This window comes from Ranitomeya variabilis, chromosome 5 (assembly GCF_051348905.1).
Source record: "Ranitomeya variabilis isolate aRanVar5 chromosome 5, aRanVar5.hap1, whole genome shotgun sequence".
Taxonomy (NCBI): Eukaryota; Metazoa; Chordata; class Amphibia; order Anura; family Dendrobatidae; genus Ranitomeya; species Ranitomeya variabilis.
Genome location: NC_135236.1, coordinates 196,177,621 through 196,196,275, shown reverse-complemented (window position 1 = coordinate 196,196,275; position 18,655 = coordinate 196,177,621). Strand labels below are relative to the sequence as shown.

At 44.7% G+C, this 18,655-nt stretch overlaps 1 protein-coding gene across 2 annotated transcripts in view; it reads right to left on the bottom strand.

Annotated features, from left to right (window-relative positions):
* Positions 1-18,655, bottom strand: part of COPS2 (COP9 signalosome subunit 2) — a 115,043-nt gene that overhangs the window by 29,134 nt on the left and 67,254 nt on the right. Inside the window, exons 5-10 of one of the 2 annotated variants that reach the window (XM_077263714.1) lie at positions 12,815-12,904; positions 12,646-12,723; positions 11,495-11,669; positions 5,022-5,200; positions 4,889-4,941; positions 4,020-4,117 (exon numbers count right to left, since the gene is read on the bottom strand). In XM_077263714.1, coding sequence (XP_077119829.1) covers positions 4,020-4,117; positions 4,889-4,941; positions 5,022-5,200; positions 11,495-11,669; positions 12,646-12,723; positions 12,815-12,904 — 673 coding nt within the window. The remainder of the gene's footprint in view (positions 1-4,019; positions 4,118-4,888; positions 4,942-5,021; positions 5,201-11,494; positions 11,670-12,645; positions 12,724-12,814; positions 12,905-18,655) is intronic. The other variant, XM_077263715.1, reaches the window with a different exon arrangement.

Sequence of the window (18,655 nt, the reverse complement as noted above, 5' to 3'; positions counted from 1 at the left end):
TGGGATGTCTTCCGGGGTCCGTGAGTCATGAGGAGGAAAAAATCTGAGGTTTACCTCCTTTGGGCTTTGACTGGCCTGCTTTTAACTGCCAGGTCTTGTCCGACCTGTGCATCGACCATGAGTTGTCCCTGTGTGGGGAACGGTTACGATTTTGTGTTGGACGCGAGACGGACCAGCCCGAGGAATTCCGAAAGGATCGGAATCGGTTTTGTTACACTTCTTGTAAGTGCGTATAGGTTTCAGTTGAGGGAGAGAGGTACTCTTCCCCCCCGGTGGCGTTGGATATCATTGTGTCCAACTTTTCACCGAAAGGTCACCCACTGAGATACGGGAGGTGCGTGAGGGACTTCTTTGAGGCTGCATCCGCTTCCCATTCCGCAGCAAGAGGATACGGCGAATCGTGATGGCATTTGATGCTATCCCCGCTACGCCCCTTGCTGAATACAGAGCTGCATGAAGCATGTAATCTGCTACAACTGCTATTTGAACCGCTTGGTCCGACAGCTCAGGAGCAGATGCTTGGAGGCCAACTTTTAAATTTTTGGCCCAAGCCAGTATGGCCTTGGCAGCCCAAACTGAAGCGAACGCGGGAGCCAGGGAGGCCCCTGCACCCTCGAAAATTGAACGAGCCATGCGTTCTAACTGCCGGTCTGCTGCGTCCCTGAGGGTTGAGCTATCTGACAGTGAAAGGAGAGTCTGTGCTGCTAGTCTAGAGACTGGGGGGTCCACTTCGGGTGGATCTGTCCATTCCTTGGTGTCCTTCTGTGGGAAAGGGTACCTTGCGTCCAGATATTTGCGATTAGCGAATTTTTTATCTCAGGCTGTGAGAGCTGCTCTATAAGGATCGCTTTAAACTCTGGGTGGTTAGAGAAAACCTTAGGCGGCTTCAGAGGTCCTTCAAAGGAAATCCTCTGGTGGCAGATTAGAAATGTCCAGCACCCGATGGATGGAAGAGATTATGTCCTCGACTAGCCCTGTATTGCTAGGGGGGGATTGGGATCAGGGACCCCTCCATTTTCCTGTCTGAGTCGGAGTCACAGATGCGTTCCGAATCCTGTGTATCACTGAGGCGTCCCCTGCTGGGTGAGCTGGGTAGGAGGCCTTCTCTGATCGGGGACTGTGGAGATCTGCATTGTCTGCCCCTGGAAGGGGATGGTCTAGATGACTAGGAACTACGGTGTCTCTCCCTAGAAGGGGATGACCGTGTGCTATGGGATGACGCAGATGGACTTGACCTATGGGTCCGCTTGCGTCCTGACCTAGACGTGGATGTGCCAGGTAGTTCTGTTCCTGAGTCAAGCTCTCCCTTTGCTGGGTAGCGGTCATAGCCGAGGCATGACTCTGCAGAGCCTGAAGCAAAGTGGAGGTTTAGTTATCTATAGACTGCATCATAGATTGCGACCTCTGAGTGACCCATTCCAGTGTGGCATTAGACACCGAGGCATTGGCAGGGGCTTCTTGGGGCTCTGACGCAGTAGTCTGGATGCAGTCCTGGCAGCGCGTTACGTGCTGCCACTGGGGAGAGCGGTCCAGCAGGCTGTACAGAATGCATATTAGCAGTCCTGCCTGGTTCTCTTGGACCTTGAGCCCGGCATAGTGAACAGGGTGCAGAAGGGCTGCTATGCAAATGACCTTACAGGGGTAGAGAAACCTATAGGGGAGCCTTATAGGTAATATGGATTCACAGCCGAGTAAAACAACCCAGCTGTGATCTTACCCCACCAGTATGCCCCTAGGTCCAGTGCCGAAGATCCAGTCTTGTGCCCCCCGGAGACTGGCTGGCCTGGTCCTGCTGACCGGGAGATGCAGGGTTAATCCTTGCTGCAGTAGAAATGGCCGCCGAGGAGAAGAGGCAGGGGGAGAAGGGGACGGAGAGTTGAGAAAAAAGGAGGCAAAGCTGTGTAAAAACGCGTCCTTTCTGTCTCGATCCACCCCCTTTATGACACTGTAGAGTGTCATATTTGTCATCCGGGGGGCGGGCCGGAGAGGAGGCGGCAGCTAAAGCTAGGCCGAAGCCGGGGCCTAAATTAGATGCCAGATGCCCAGAAGGGCTCCAGGCCGGCGTGGAAGTCCGGGGGGGGGGGGGGGGGGGGGAGTCGGATCTGAACCGGACCCCCCAGGATTTAAAGGCAGGATAGCGGTGGGGCTGTAAGCGGGAGGGGGGCCCTGTGAGGGGTCCCCCTGAGGCAGTATGGAGCTGATGCTGCCGCAGAGATGGGGCGCAGGGAGCCCTGTGTCTGTATTGTGCCATGCCTGCCTGCCTGCACTCCCCCCGGCCCCGACAGGAGCCCGCAGCTGGGCTGGGGTCCCTGGATGCAGGCGCAGTGTGCTGGCCCATTGCTGGGAGCTGCAGAGTGCTGCCTGTACAGGCCCTATCTGAGGCGTCTCAACCTAATGCCCCCAGAGGGAGATTAGGGAGGGTGCTGTTGTCACCTTCAGGGGCCTTTATCCTCGCCTCAACCTCAACCCAGAAACCAAAAGGAATTGGGGAAGGAGGGGGAGTCTCGACTTCGAACCAGCACCCGAGGGACTGGGGAAGGAGCGACATGGGAAAAATAGCCATCTCGACTTCAACCGGGCACCACGTAATAGGGGGCCGAGGAAGGAGCCATGCCGGGAGTCTCACAGGAGACCCACTTTTCTTCATCTGTAATCCGTCGGAAAAAAACGGAGTAAAAAATCTTAGGTGTGCCTCCTATGCGACACTAAGCAAAAACTGGAGAAGGCTGACGCCGTCCAGGGGTGTATACTGCAGAGGAGGAGCCACGGTTAATCTTTTTCAGATTATGCATAGTGTCGCCTCCTAGTGGACAGCAGCATAACACCCATGGTCCTGTGTCCCCCAATGAGGCGACAGAGTAAAAAAAGATTTTTTAGTGCACGAACTTCTGGTGTCTGGAACAAAAACAAAAAAAAAAAAAAAAAAAGGTAGACTTGCACGTTCTTAGATTTCAATAACCTGGCTGTAGCAGGCAGCGTGAACAAACAAATAAATGTTAAAATAAGGGGACTATGGATTGCTTTTGAATAAAAGAAGCAGGTATCAGGTGAAGACAAAAAACGCAAATGAAAACTGCAGCTAGATATACTGTATATTAAATAAGCAGCAGCAGACAGTAATGGAGCTTTTGGAGGTATGCAGTGAGAGCTATGTACGCACATACCTGCAGGCCTAGCACTGATGTGGATATGCGCACATAGACTCCCCTGCCTACCTAGCGCTGCGATCTCGGGACCCCCGAATTAGCCCTAAAAAGGGCTGTTGGTTTCTCAGGAGTTGTCGACTGAACAGTTGCAGACCTACACTAACGGGACGATTCTGACCCTACCTCAGCAGCAGCTCTCCCTACACTCGCTAAGTCCGGAGCAGAATGCGGCGAGCAGGGCGGTGTAGGTCTCTTATGGACCTGATTACGCTGTGCGGCCAGCCAATCACTGCAATACCACGACAAAGATGGCTGCGGCATTACAGTGCATGGCTGACAATCCCTGCACTGTCACTGGCACTCTAAAGAGCGCCAGAATTGCAGGGTGGAGACCCGAGCTCCCGCCGAATAATCCCAGAAATGCTTGGTGCTCGCCGAGTATACCGAGCATAGTGATACTCGGGAGAGTACGGAGTAGTGGCGAGCACGTTTGATCATCACTACTAAGAACGCTTCCTCCGTACCCAATGGTCATATGATCCCCTTCTGAAATTAACTTAAATTGGCTATGCAAGCAGGAGGCTGAATTTTCACTCACTCTGTAATTACGGGCTAATATACCACCCCCAGTTACACCAGAAATCAGCAATAAAAAGAATCTATTAATATGTTATGTTTCAAACAAAGCTTTATCTTTGTCCCACAGAAAAAAAATCTATTGAGTACTAAACACTACAGTTGGTTGATGAGTTTGGTCCTATCTGTACTGATAAACATTAGTAGGGTGTACCTGTTTTCTTCAAAATAAAGCCTGTACATAGGAATAGCTCGTGTAGAGCATGCTATTTACACAAAATACGGAGTGACTTTCACCTTCAATGTGCTCCCTTATAAAGGGGTCATCCATGATGTTGCTGTGATTTGTTTTCAGAATTTTCTCAAACTCGGTGATGTCATTATTTTGATAGGCACTGGATAAAAAGAAAGAACAGTTAGAATCAGGGCTGTGGAGTAAAATATATAATAAATGGGTACAGTAGTTCAGCGCAGTATATGCTGTAAGGCTAGGTTCACATTGCGTTAGGGCAATCCGTTTAGCGCTAGCGGATTGCGCTAACGCAATGTATTTGTAGGGGCCGCTTTTAGGGGTCGCGCTAACGTCCCCGCTCTCGCAGATCCCTGATCTGCGAGAGCGGGGAACGGACCTCGGGCGCGCCGCGGACGCTGCAAGCAGCGTCCGAGGCGCGTCACAAAAGAACGGCACATCGCTAGCGCGAGCCGAAAGAGGCACGCGCTAGCGATGCGCTTCAGGCTGAAACAACATTGCTGTCAATGGGTGCGCTAACGGACCCGTTGCACGGCGTTAATTGCGACATTTTCGCCGTGCAACGCTGTCCGTTAGCGATCACCCACTAACGCAATGTGAACCTAGCCTTAATGTTTTCATAAGAATTTGGGAAAGTTATGAAATGTCCTATAAAGTTTGTTCTATTCCTGATCTTATGATCTCGGCTTTTAGTTGAGATTAATAATGAGCGAACATGCTTGGATAACATGTTATCTGAGCATGCTCTGTTGTTACCCAAGTGCCTTGGGCATGCTCGATTAATATGTCTTTACAAGGGCGAGGTAGCCTTTACTTATGGTGGATACATTTTTAGCGGTTCTTGCATAGGGCCTGGCCCAAAGGACTGATGCACATTACCATTATTATGGGGAGTTACACACGAGCAATACCTTACCTTACTAAATTTGTCATTGCTAGAATTTCAGGATCATTTTTGTAAGGTTTAGCCTAAGGAGAAGAAGCAAAATAATAATCAAGTAATATCAACATCATATAAAAGTTCATCTAGCATATAGAAAGAGTTCTACCTCCTGAGAGTCAAATGGATTTATACCGGACTTCATGAGCATGTTTGCCAGGACTAGGTATTTCAAGCATGTTGTTCTTCTTGGGCTTCCAGATTCATCATAATTTTTAAATGCTTCAAAGAAATCTGTGTGGGCCTTCTCAAACTCTCCTTCTCTTAGGTGCATCTTCCCTCCACATTCTGAAACAGAACATAAAAACCTTATTCATTCATGTCAACACCTATTTAAATTAGGAACAATACACAAAGAAAAAACAAACAAACAAAAAAACACACTATGGAATCAGTTAAAGAATAAAAAATATCAAGACCCCCCCAAAAATACATAAATTGTTCACTGAAATATTTGAGAAAAGTTCACCACTTTTAATAACCCATGTTGCTTCTCATGTGCTTTGCCCTATTAGTTTCACTCAGTTTCATATCTGTTTGGAGTAATTTCCAAGCTACTGACAGAACTTGAACACACACACACACACACACACACACACACACACACACACACACACACACACACACACACTATGGTTCCAAAGTTTAGGGTCACCCAGACAATTCTGTGTTTTCAATGAAAATCATACTTTTATTAATCTAATGAGTTGCCAAATGAATTGAAAATCTAGTCCAGACATTGACAAGGTTAGAAAAAACCTTTATTTGAAATTAAAATTTTCTCCTTCAAACTTTGCTTTCTTCAAAGAATGCTCCCTTTGCAGCAATTACAGCATTGCAGACCTTTGACATTCTAGCAGTTAATTTGCTGAGGTAATCTGGAGAAATTTCACCCCATGCTTCCAGGATCCCCTCCCACAAGTTGGGTTGGCTTGATGGGCACTTTTTGCGTACCATGCGGTCAAGCTGCTCCCACAACAGCTTAATGGGGTTGAGATCTGGTGACTGCGCTGGCCTCTCCATTACAGATAGAATACCAGCTGCCTGTTTCTTCCCTAAATAGTTCTTGCATAATTTGGAGGTGTGCTTTGGGTCATTGTCCTGTTGTAGGATGAAATTGGCTCCAATCAAGCGCTGTCCACAGGGTATGGCATGGCGTTGCAAAATGGAGTGATAGCCTTCCTTATTCAAAATCCCTTTTACCTTGTACAAATTTCCCACTTTACCAGCAACAAAGCAACCCCAGACCATCACATTACCTCCACCATGCTTGACAGATGGCGTCAGGCACTCTTCCAGCATCTTTTCAGTTGTTCTGCATCTCACAAATGTTCTTCTGTGTGATCCAAACACCTCAAACTTGGATTAGTCTGTCCATAACACTTTTTTCCAATCTTCCGCTGTCCAAAGTCTGTGTTCTTTTGCCCATATTAATCTTTTCCTTTTCAGTTGTGGGGCGGGGCCTCCCAGTTCTCTTTCTACTCTGGTTAGAGCCTGTTTGTGCTCTCCTCTGAAGGGAGTAGTACACACCGTTGTAGGAAATCTTCAGTTTCCTGGTAATTTCTAGCATGAAATAGCCTTTATTTCTAAGAACAAGCATAGACTGTCGAGTTTCACATGAAAGTTCTTTTTTTCGGGCCATTTTGAGAGTTTAATGGAAACAACAAATGTAATGCTCCAGATTCTCAACTAGTTCAAAGGAAGGTCAGCTTTATAGGTTCTCTAATCAGCCAAACGGTTTTCAGCTGTGCTAACATACTTGCACATGGGTTTTCAAGGGTATTCTAACCATCCATTAGCCTTCTTACACAGTAAGCATACACAAAGTACCATAAGAACACTGGAGTGATGGTTGTTGGAAATGGGCCTCTATACACCTATGAAGATATTGCATTACAAACCAGACGTTTGCAGCTAGAATAGTCATTTACCACATTAACAATGTATAGAGTGTATTTCTGAATCATTTAATGTTAGCTTCATTGGAAAAAGCTGTGCTGTTCTATCAAAAATAAGGAAAATTCTAAGTGACCCTAAACTTCTAAACTCTGGAATGTTAGTATATATATATATATATATATATATATATATATATATATATATATATATATATATATACACACACACACACACACGCTAAAATGTTAATCAGTCAAGCGATGACAGCATCAGAAATAAAGGAGACCCAATGGGAGTACTTTGCGGTCCTCACAATGGCAGAAATCAAGACCCCCATGGGGTTGTAAACCATGCGGGAAATGTGTGGCATGCCCCAATGTGGACACGGCAACTGATTTTGTATCATCTGACGGACGGGAGTTCAAAATTACACATGCGATAGCATGCACTATCACTGCGGTGGTGTACTATGCGTATTGCACGTGTACTAAAATCTATGTTGGACTAACCACAAGAGCTTTAAAGATACGAATCAGGGAACATGTCAGGGACATTCTTGCTGGAAAGGAGGAAGATAATGTAGACTTATTAAAAAGTGTTCCAAGGCATTTTAAGCAGTTCCATGCCAGTGACCCTTCTTATTTAAAGGTAAAGGGGATTGATTGTATCCCCGTTAATCCACGGGGGGGCAATGTCAGTAAGGCTTTGGCCCAAAAAGAATCCCGTTGGATTTGGGAATTACGTACTCTTAAACCAGACGGATTGAATGAAACACTGAGCTATGCACCCTTCTTATAATATAACTGTCATTTTTTAATTTGTTGTGGTTTCATCTGTTTTTAACTGTGTTGTTTTTATGCTGTTTTTAATTGTTATACGTCTTTATCATCAGTTTCTAGCCTCCGCCATGCCCTTCTGACCCCTATGAGTCCCTGAATGCAGTGGGACGAAAGTGGAAGTGATCTCTTCTATATGATGCACTTTATATATTTCTATATTTGTATAATGTATGTATACGCACTTGAGTTGAGCTCCATCCATGGTTATATATAATTGGTCACTGTTATAATATATGTATGTGTTAAATAGTTTTGTACAAGGGATTAATTATTCGTATTATATTAGTAGGTGTTAGTCTATCACTGGGTTGCACTCTTTTATATAGAACTATTTTTATGTACTGATATTTTATGGTATTCTTTTCTTTATATGATGCACGTTTTTTGTATGTTTCTTTGTATATATGTATATTTATATTAGAGTCGAGCTTTACCCATGGTTGCGTATAATTTATCACTGTAATATGTGTATACACCGAATTCCTCTGTATAGGGGATATGATAATTTAATATTGTAGTTTCTTTGTACTATTATATGCACCTTTTATATAGATACACTGTGCTGATATATGAAATGTCAGGATTAATTATTGGAATGATAGATGTATGTAATTTTATATTGCAGTTTTTTTGCACTATTATATGCACTTTTTATATAGATACACTGTGCTTGTAACACTCTACTTTTGTTCACTTGTACTAAGGAGATCGGGATTTAATACAAGTATTGTGTCTGTAATTCTTTCCCTGATATATGAGATGTCAGGATTAATTATTGGAATGATAGATGTATGTAATTTTATATTGTAGTTTCCTTGTACTATTATATGCACTTTTTATATAGATACACTGTGCTGATATATGAAATGTCAGGATTAATTATTTGAATGATAGATGTATGTAATTTTATATTTGCAGTTTTTTTGCACTATTATATGCACTTTTTATATAGATACACTGTGCTTGTAACACTCTACTTTTGTTCACTTGTACTAAAGGAGATCGGGATTTAATTTAACATACAGGGTTAATACAATCTTACCCCAGTGGGTTGGTGCTGCTCCGTTGTTGGTCTGCCATTGTGCGCGTGCGCGCCCTTCACCATTCGACCTTGCGTTGCTCGCTGGTGTCTGGATCGTGTTCCTGCGCTCACGTGACTGCCTAAGGGCGGTGACGTGGGCGGTGATTCCTGATGACGCCGTGAGGGACTCGGGATCCTCTGGTGGCGGTCGGAGCATGCGCCGAAACAAGGCGGCGGCCAATATGACGCAGAACATGTTGATAAAATTTAATTGGATAGACATGGTATTTAAACCGATTAGCAATCCGATGATGCCACTCCCCCGGAAGAAGGCTGGTTCAGCCGAAACGTGCGTAGGGGCTCTGGCACCATTGGACCTTGAGGTAATCACAAGGTTTGTATACTTGTAAGGGAGTCTGCTATATAGGAATTTATATCGTGGGTACACCTTGGGAACTGAGTAATGGGCCACTGGGCGGAATAGATATGTATACCTTTGGTGTTACACTTTATGGCAGCAGGGATAGTGTATGCATTTACCTTGGGTCTATGGTGCCATCTGTATTGGTACCCATCATCAACGGTGTCTTTTTTTGTGTTTTTAAAGGTGCTTAATAAAATTTGTCATTTTTTGTAGAATTATGGTCTGAGTCGTACTTTTTCTATAGGTTTATATACTTCATTAGTACGGGACTAATGTATGGTGTAATATCTCCTTACGGGCACAGGGACTGACTTTATTGGTTTATTACCTGTGTGTTTGTTTGTTCCATTGGTTTAAATATATATATATATATATATATATATATATAGATAGATAGATAGATAGATACACACACACACGCTAAAATGTTAATCAGTCAAGCGATGACAGCATCAGAAATAAAGGAGACCCAATGGGAGTACTTTGCGGTCCTCACAATGGCGGTGAATTGCAGCTTTCATGTGTGCCTGGGGTAAGGCGCAGCACGGATCCCATAAATCCCGTACTACATTTCAGAGGATAGATTTGCTTTAGAGGTTAAGTCAGATAAGCATCAGAATACACAGATTACTCATGTAACATTTTAGGCACAATCTTCATCTAATGCAGATCAAATCACCTGGATAATTTTTATATATTTTTAGTGATAGGGTTACAGCTGTAGAAAACAAACTCTGCTATATTCACCCTCTCCCAAGTCCAGTGCTGCCTTTCTGCTGTTGCCCAAATCTTTTTTTACAAGCTCCAACCATCACACGTGACCACGGCAGTCAATCACTGAGCTCAGCAACTCGGGCTGTGTTGAGCAGCTATGTGCACATAAGTTGCTGATGCATCCTACAAACAAAGACCTAGAAGTGACGAAGAGGCAGCGCTGGAACCAAGGAGGGCGAGTGCAGCAGAGTTTATATTCTACAGCTGCAGTTCTATGGTTAAAGGAAAAAAACCAATATCCCTGACTACCTCTTTAAATTCAGAAATTCTTTAGGATAAAAGATAGACTACTGCATTTGTAATAAGACAGCAGATAGGTAAATCCCCAAGTATGAATTATGAGTATAATTATCGGTCATGCCCAACCTTTCCTAGCTCCCCCCCCCCAAATCTGCTGTTTGTGAAGAACAAGGACACCCCCATACACAGTCCTGAAAAATGAGAGTTTGACTGCAATTCATTTAAGTAAATGATGACTTTAGGCAGGAGTCTGTGTTTTGCCACATTCCCTGTATGCCTTTGCAGACATAATTAAGCTTTTCTTTAGTGCTGTCCTATTCTAATTCTAGGTGTTCACAACAGGCAATCAGGATTACATGCATTGCACTGTTGTGCAATAGAACACATAGGCAGCATAATTCCCAGATTACAATTTTATCTTAGAGTCACTTTCTTCTACCACACAGATAAGACTTTACAATGTGTTATGAGTAGGTCATGAGGAAGTTCTCTTATAAGCTTTTCACTGAAAAGTACACAACATAGAGTTAACCCTCTAAATCAATTGATGTGGGTGTGCAGTAAAGCGATGTTCAGACCCGTGTGATAGGTGATACCTTCTAGGTCGATGGGGTCTGACCGAAGAGACCACTGCTCGGCTATCTCAGTCAATCCCTTACAGAATGACTAGAGCAGTGTCTCTCCAAGTCTACAGGGAACAAAAGTTCCCCCCTCCAATTCAGAAGTTTGTAATCCATTGTGGATAGATAATTGTCCTTATCAGAAAACCCTTTTCATGGGTGAAGGTAAAAATACGGAAAGTGTTGTGCGACAGCAATTTTCAGACAAGTTTTGTGAACAAAAATAATTTGTGCAACTTGTCTACGACTTGCTATCACGTTACTATATTACAGCTGTGATTTTGCTGTTACAAAAAGAATTAAAAAAAGTTGAGATCGCAGTTAAGTTGAATGTAACTTTCTTTAAAAAGTCTATGGCAAGTGAATTGAATTTGACTTGAAACAGAAAATACCATTCATTCGGAAACATTTAGGACTTTCTAACAGTAGGTCTCTATGTAGCCCTGGCCTAAAACAGTCATGAGTATTAGATTTGTGAGCATCCTTCGATGATTGACACCCATTATGTGTCTGCCTGTACTATCAGCTGGATCCATCATTGTTGCATAGGTGAGCAGAATGTCAGACTTATGACCAGAGCGATCTTATCTCTATAACTGTACATTTACTTCAATCTTCGTTGGGAACCATTACACAAATGGCACAACATATTTTCTGCCAGTTGGTATAATAGTCCAGAGAATCTGTTATGAGAACATGCAGCCCTGAACCATTATTAAAGATAAATAAATCACAATTTTCAAAGAACCCTGGTCTTCAGCTCACCTCTGATCACTCCCATAATAAGAGGGTGAGGGATGGCGGATTTGATGTGCAACGACTGTTCATATAGTGCCTTAAGTTTCTTGTTGTTTTTCTGTGCTGTGTACATTTGAATTTCCAAAGCGTAGATCTCTAGTAGCTGCGTTCCCTTCTTCAGGTCGTCCTCTCCATCATCAGTCTACAATATAGCATAAACATACATTTTTCATGTAGTTGCATAAATTGTCCTGCGCAATAGGTTTTTCACTTTTCCCATTTTAATCCCCGAAAAAGAAATAAAACTACCACTTGGAAAAAAATACCATGCAAACAAAACAAATGTAGCAATTGGAATCTTTATCAAACTGCTCTACAGATACTGCTGTTACGAACTTCTTAGAGCGCTCCCTGGTGTTCATTTCATACAGTCTCAGAATGTGCATCTGAGGTGTCCAGCGTTGGTGGTGGTCACACATGCCCAGGGGCTAAGCCCCACAATCTGAACCCTGTACAAGATCTAGGCAGCAGATTCTTGCTGTTGTGGAGGCCTAACAATAAGAATCAGCACAACAGATGAGGCCTCCACCCAGCAGGGCTGGACTCATTGAATAGATGTCCTGAAACGCAATCAAAAGAACACCAGTGGGCGCCACAACAAGTATGTGGCAGCAATATCTAGACAATAGAGCATTCTTCGAAAGTGATTTCAGTGGAAGAGTAATTTTGTTTTGATTAAACTAAAAAAAGAAAAAGGGTATTCTCAAGTATAGAAGTTATCCCCTATCCAAAAGGATACGGGATAACTTTCTGGTCACTGGGAGGGGGTCTGACAGCAGGAACCTCACCAATCCACAGAACCAAGCTTCTGACGAGCCCATGTAAGTGGAGCAGTGGTCGATCACGTGCACAGCTGCTCCATTACTTCTTAACGGGACTGCCAGAGATAGCGGAGCACTGCACTCCCATGAGAATGAATGGAGAAGTCGTGCATTGATTGACCACCACTCCACTCACAAGGGGCTCTGAAGACCCCCAGGTCTTGAGATCAGTAGGAGTCCCAGCAGTTGGAAAGATATTCCCCATCTCAGGGATAGGGGAAAACTTCCAAACTTAGAATAACCCTTTAACAGAAATATAAAAATTCCAGTAATGTGACAAAGGTAGAAAATAATTACCTGGCACGATTGGTGTAGCTGACGTAAAATTTTCTGTAATTTTCCAAACTCTTCACGTTCCAAGTACAGCTTACCAAGCTGCAAACAGAAAGCTCCAGGTGAGTTTAGATCTCAGGAAAATACAATATGCTGCCCAGAAGTTGGTAACTAATGCAATCTAGCATATTACCTTTGTGTTTGTCTTAAACCATAACCGATCATTCTTCGCATCCTTCAGAGCTTCAAGTGTGGTTTCATAAAACTCCTGCAAAAGGTCCACCTTGGGAAAGAGCACAGAAAAAAGAAAAAAACCCACAAAATGTCAATGCAACGCTGCCATAAGCTTTAGATTCACCACCGATCATTAATAGAAAATCTACCAAAAAGTGAGCCTACGAAATGTAAACTGTTACCGTCGCCCAGGGCACTTTATAAAAGAAAACCGGTCATGTAAAAAGGCTATTAAGCAGATATGAGGTTAATCTGCAGGCTAATAGCGTTCTGAAACCGTCTGGGCGCTGCACTGAGAGCCCCGCTGCCAGGAGGAAATGAACTTCATCTTCCCAGCAGCCTTGGGCTTTCAAGTCATAGGAGTACAGCCGACGCAGCCTCAGTCACCGCGCAGCACATAAATGACTGGCGGCTGGAACCACACCCTGGCACTGACTGACAGCTGGCTCTGATGCTGCCCAGTAACATTCACAAATTCCATCAGACACTCATCTATGACAATTTTTATATGACACTGGAATCAAATGGTCAAAACATGAAGCCATTATTTGTGCAGAACATTTTATCCATATAGCATGAGAACTTGCTTAAGAAGCATTACAGCTGGTAGGCTTTCAATTTAGTGGCGCCATGTGTCAATAACAGAGTGCCGATTGGGCACTGAACATACATTGTATGCGGCGGGCTTCACTTTCCCCGGTCATCACACACACTGCTCTTTCACTGCATGTGTCATGACAGGAGTTGCCGGGGCGATACAGTGCCAGAGAGTGGAGTGAGTGAGTATCTGCGGCTGCATGAAGCAGTGATCTCAGCCTGTCAGCTGTGTTCACCACTCACTGCTAACCTGTTCAAAGCACAAAGACGACATTTATTTTTTCTTTGCATTGAATACATGGAAGCATTATACCAGGATGGGGGCCATATGCAAGGATGAGGGCCATATACCAGGGTGCGGGGACATACACCAGGATGTCGGGGGGACACACACCTGGATGCGGGGAGAGGGGAATAAACCAGGATGGGGAGGGCGCCCATACACCAGGATGCACTATATGATTCCATTATACTGTGGCACAATATATACAGTGCCTTACGAAAGTATTCGGCCCCCCGGAACTTTTCAACCTTTTCACACATATCATGCTTCAAACAAAGATACCAAATGTACATTTTTGGTGAAGAATCAACAACAAGTGGAACACAATTGTGAGGTTGAACAAAATTTATTGGTTATTTTAAATCTTTGTGGAAATTCTAAAACTGAAAAGTGGGGCGTGCAATATTATTCGGCCCCTTTACTTTCAGTGCAGCAAACTCACTCCAGAAGTTCATTGTGGATCTCTGAATGATCCAATGTTGTCCTAAATGCCTAATGATGATAAATATAATCCACCTGTGTGTAATCAAGTCTCAGTATAAATGCACCTGCTCTATGATGGTCTCTGGGTTCTGTTTGAAGCACAGAGAGCATCATGAAGACCAAGGAACACAACAGGCAGGTCCGTGATACTGTTGTGAAGAAGTTTAAAGCCGGATTTGGATACAAAATGATTTACAAAACTTTAAACATCCCAAGGAGCACTGTGCAAGCGATCATATTGAAATGGTAGGAGTATCATACCACTGCAAATCTACCAAGACCCGGCCGTCCCTCTAAACTTTCATCTCAAACAAGGAGAAGACTGATCAGAGATGCAGCCAAGAGGCCTATGATCACTCTGGATGAACTGCGGACATCTACAGCTGAGGTGGGACAGTCTGTCCATAGGACAACAATCAGTCGCACACTGCACAAATCTGGCCTTTATGGAAGAGTGGCAAGAAGAAAGCCATTTCTCAAAGATATCAATAAAAAGTGTCATTTAAAGTTTGCAACAAGCCACCTGGGAGACACACCAAACATGTGGAAGAAGGTGCTCTGGTCAGATGTAACCAAAATCGAACTTTTTGGCAACAATGCCAAACGATATGTTTGGCGTAAAGACAACACAGCTCATCACCCTGAACACACCATCCCCACTGTCAAACATGGTGGTGGCAGCATCATGGTTTGGGCCTGCTTTTCTTCAGCAGGGACAGGGAAAATGGTTAAAATTGATGGGAAGATGGATGGAGCCAAATACAGGACGATTCTTGAAGAAAACTGTTGGAGTCTGCAAAAGACCTGAGACTGGGACGGAGATTTGTCTTCCAACAAGACAATGATCCCAAACATAAAGCAAAATCTACAATGGAATGGTTCACAAATAAATGTATCCAGGTGTTAGAATGGCCAAGTCAAAGTCCAGACCTCAATCCAATCTAGAATCTGTGGAAAGCGCTGAAAATTGCTGTTCACAAACGATCTCCATCAAACCTCACTGAGCTCGAGCTGTTTGCCAAGGAAGAATGGGCAAGAATTTCAGTCTCTTGATGTACAAAACTGATAAAGACATACCCCAAGCGACTAGCAGCTGTAATCGCAGCAAAAGGTGGCGCAACAAAGTATTAAGTTAAAGGGGCCGAATAATATTGCACGCCCCACTTTTCAGTTTTTGATTTTCCGCAAAAATTTAAAATAAGCAATAAATTTCAGTCAACTTCACAATTCTGTTCCACTTGTTGTCGATTCTTCACCAAAAATGTACATTTGTTATCTTTATGTTTGAAGCATGATATGTGGGAAAAGGCTGAAAAGTTCCAGGGGGCCGAATACTTTGCATTATATTCTGTGGGGAGGAGGCTGCATTATATCCTATGAGAGGCTGCATTATATTCTGTGGGGGGGGGGGGGGGGCTGCATTATACCATATGAGGGGTGGCTGCATTATATTCTGTGGGAGGGTGCTGCATTATACCCTATGCTGCTGCATTATACCCTATGCTGCTGCAATATACCCTATGAGGGGAGGCTGCATTATATTCTGCGGGGGAGGAGGCTGTATTATACCCTATGAGGAGAGGCTGCATTATATTCTGTGGGGGGGAAGGCTGCATTATATTCTGTGGGGGAGGCTGTATTATACCCTATGAGGGGAGGCTGAATTATGTTATAGGCTACATCACAGGCTGTATTATATCCTATGAGGGGAGGCTGCATTACATTGTGTGTGTCTATTATACCCTATGAGGGGAGGCTGCATTATATTCTGTTGTGGAGGGGAGGCTCAATTATATTCTGTGTGTGGGGAGGCTGCATTATATTCTGTGTGTGGGGGGAGGCTGCATTATATTCTGTGTGTGGGGGGAGGCTGCATTATATTGTGTGTGGGGGAGGCTGCATTATATTCTGTGTGTGTGATGGAGGCTGCATTATATTCTTTGCTGCATTACACCCTATGAGGGAAGGCTGCATTACATTCTGTGGGGGGGAGGCTGCATTATACCCTATGAGGGGAGGTTGCATTATATTTTGTGGGGGTGATACTGCATTATACCCTATGAGTGGAATCTGCATTATAGAATGCGCGCGCGCATGCGTGCGTGTGTGTGTAGGGAGGCTGTATTATACCCTATGAGGAGAGGCTGCATTATATTCTGGGGGGAGGCGGCATTATACTATATAAGGGGAGGCTGCATTATATTCTGTGGGGTGATACTGCATTATACCCTATGAGTGGAGGCTGCATTATATTCTGTGTGTGGGGAGAGGCTGCATTATATTCTGTGTGTGGGGGGAGGCTGCATTATATTCTTTGCTGCATTACACCCTATGAGCGAAGGCTGCATTATATTCTGTGGGGGGGAGGCTGCATTCTACACTATGAGGGGAGGCTGCATTGTATTCTGTGGGGGAGGAGGCTGTATTATACCCTGAGAGGCTGCATTATATTCTGTGTAGGGGGGGCTGCTTTCTGCCCTATGAGGGGAAGCTGCATTATATTGAGGGGGGATACTGCATAATATTGTGTGTGTGTAGTCTGCATTATACCCTATGAGGGGAGGCTGCATTATATCGTGTGTGTGTGTGGGGGGGGGGGGGACGGCTACATTATACCCTATGCTGCATTATATTCTGGGGGGGGGGAAGCTGCATTAAACCCTATGAGGGGAGCTGCATTACACACCATGAGGGTAGGATGTATTATATTCTGTGGGGGGAGGTGCATTATACCCTATGAGGGGGGCTGCATTATACCTTATGAGGGGGTTGCATTATACTCTGAGGGGCTATATTATATTCTGTGGGGGACTGCATTATACTATATGAGGTGGCTACATTATATTCTATGAGGTGGCTACATTATATTCTATGAGGGGCCTACCCCAACCCCTGCTACTTTATATTATACTCTGATATTAGCACGTTTTACCGCACAATTGGTGGTTTTGTATTTATTCCTATGTAGCTACTTAGTGGGGTCTCTGCTGGAACGGCAGGGGATGCGGTCCAGAAGCAGCGTCGGGGGAGACTCCGTTAGACGGCTCCCCCCTCGTCTGTCCGGCATGTGGGATGGCTGGGTCCGGAAGAGGCCACCTGATCCCAAAGAGCAACGCTGCGGTGTGCGGCCTGAAAAGGAGGCTCCAGACGCGGACCGATATATAAAAGGCCGGGATCTGTGGCACAGCAGCAGCCGGTACACCGCTCCATAGCGCAGGCCGAGGCAAGATCGCGGCCGCGCATGCGCAGAGCAGTGTAACGATCCCCATACTCGCCCGGAAGTGTTCGGTAGCACTTCCGGGTCACTCATACAGCGGTGAGGGAAAGCGCAGTACACCGCTAAAAAAAAAAAAAAAAACGGATATCAGCCTATAAAAAGGGGGATGGTTGCAAGCGCACAGGCGATGCAACATGTCATCCCCAGGCAAGACGGTGGACCCAGGAGGTGACCCTGCCAGCAGGAGATCCTCAGATGCCAGCCGCAGAAGCGATGCCACGGATTCAAGATCCAGGAAAGCGCTTCGGCAACCTGATCCGGTACCGTACAGCTTCACTGGGTGAGTGTTAAAACTCTCTGCCTATAAAGCTGACACTCTTTCCACAATATCTTCTTCACCCAGGCCAAAAAGAAACAAAAGTCCAAACACAAACAGTGTGCTTTGTGTGATGAACCTCTCCCAGATTCCTACCCCAAAAAGCTCTACAACCAATGTATTACCGAAATCATGCAGAGTCCATCTATGTCGGTTACGGATATACGGGCCATAATCAGGGAAGAATTACAGGCCATTACACAAGCCAGCGCACCCCCTAAAAAAACCAGTAAAGAGAAAGTAGTATCCAGCTCTGAGTCCGATGATGAAGGCGTCATCCACTCAGACTCCTCGCAGGCGTCATCCTCTTCTTCAGTGCCGTCTGACATTGAAGGTCGGTCTTGTTTTCCCCTTGATGGGGTCGACAACCTAGTGAAATCCATCAGAAATACGATAGGTTGAGAGGATACAAAAGATGACCAAACTGCACAAGACATCATGTTTGCAGGGTTAGCAGAGAGGAAAAGAAGAGCCTTCCCAGTAATTCCTGCCGTTAAGGCATTGATAAAGAGGGAATGGGAAAAACAAGACCAGAGGGGCTTTCTCCCATCAGCCTCCAAAAGGAAGTACCCCTTTAGTGACGATGAGCAGCAGTCGCCTCCACCTCGAAACAATCAGCTCTTCCAGTTGAAGATGCAGGCCTACTCTCTGATCCTCTGGATCGGAAAGCGGAATCGTCATTAAAAAGAGCATGAGAAGCTACAGGCATATTCAAACCAACAATTGCCAGTACATGCACTGCTAGATCCATGCTTATCTGGATTGATCAGTTAGATCAGCAAATTGAACAGGGGGTCTTCAGACAAAAATTGCGAGATGCGATACCATTAATTAGAGGAGCAGC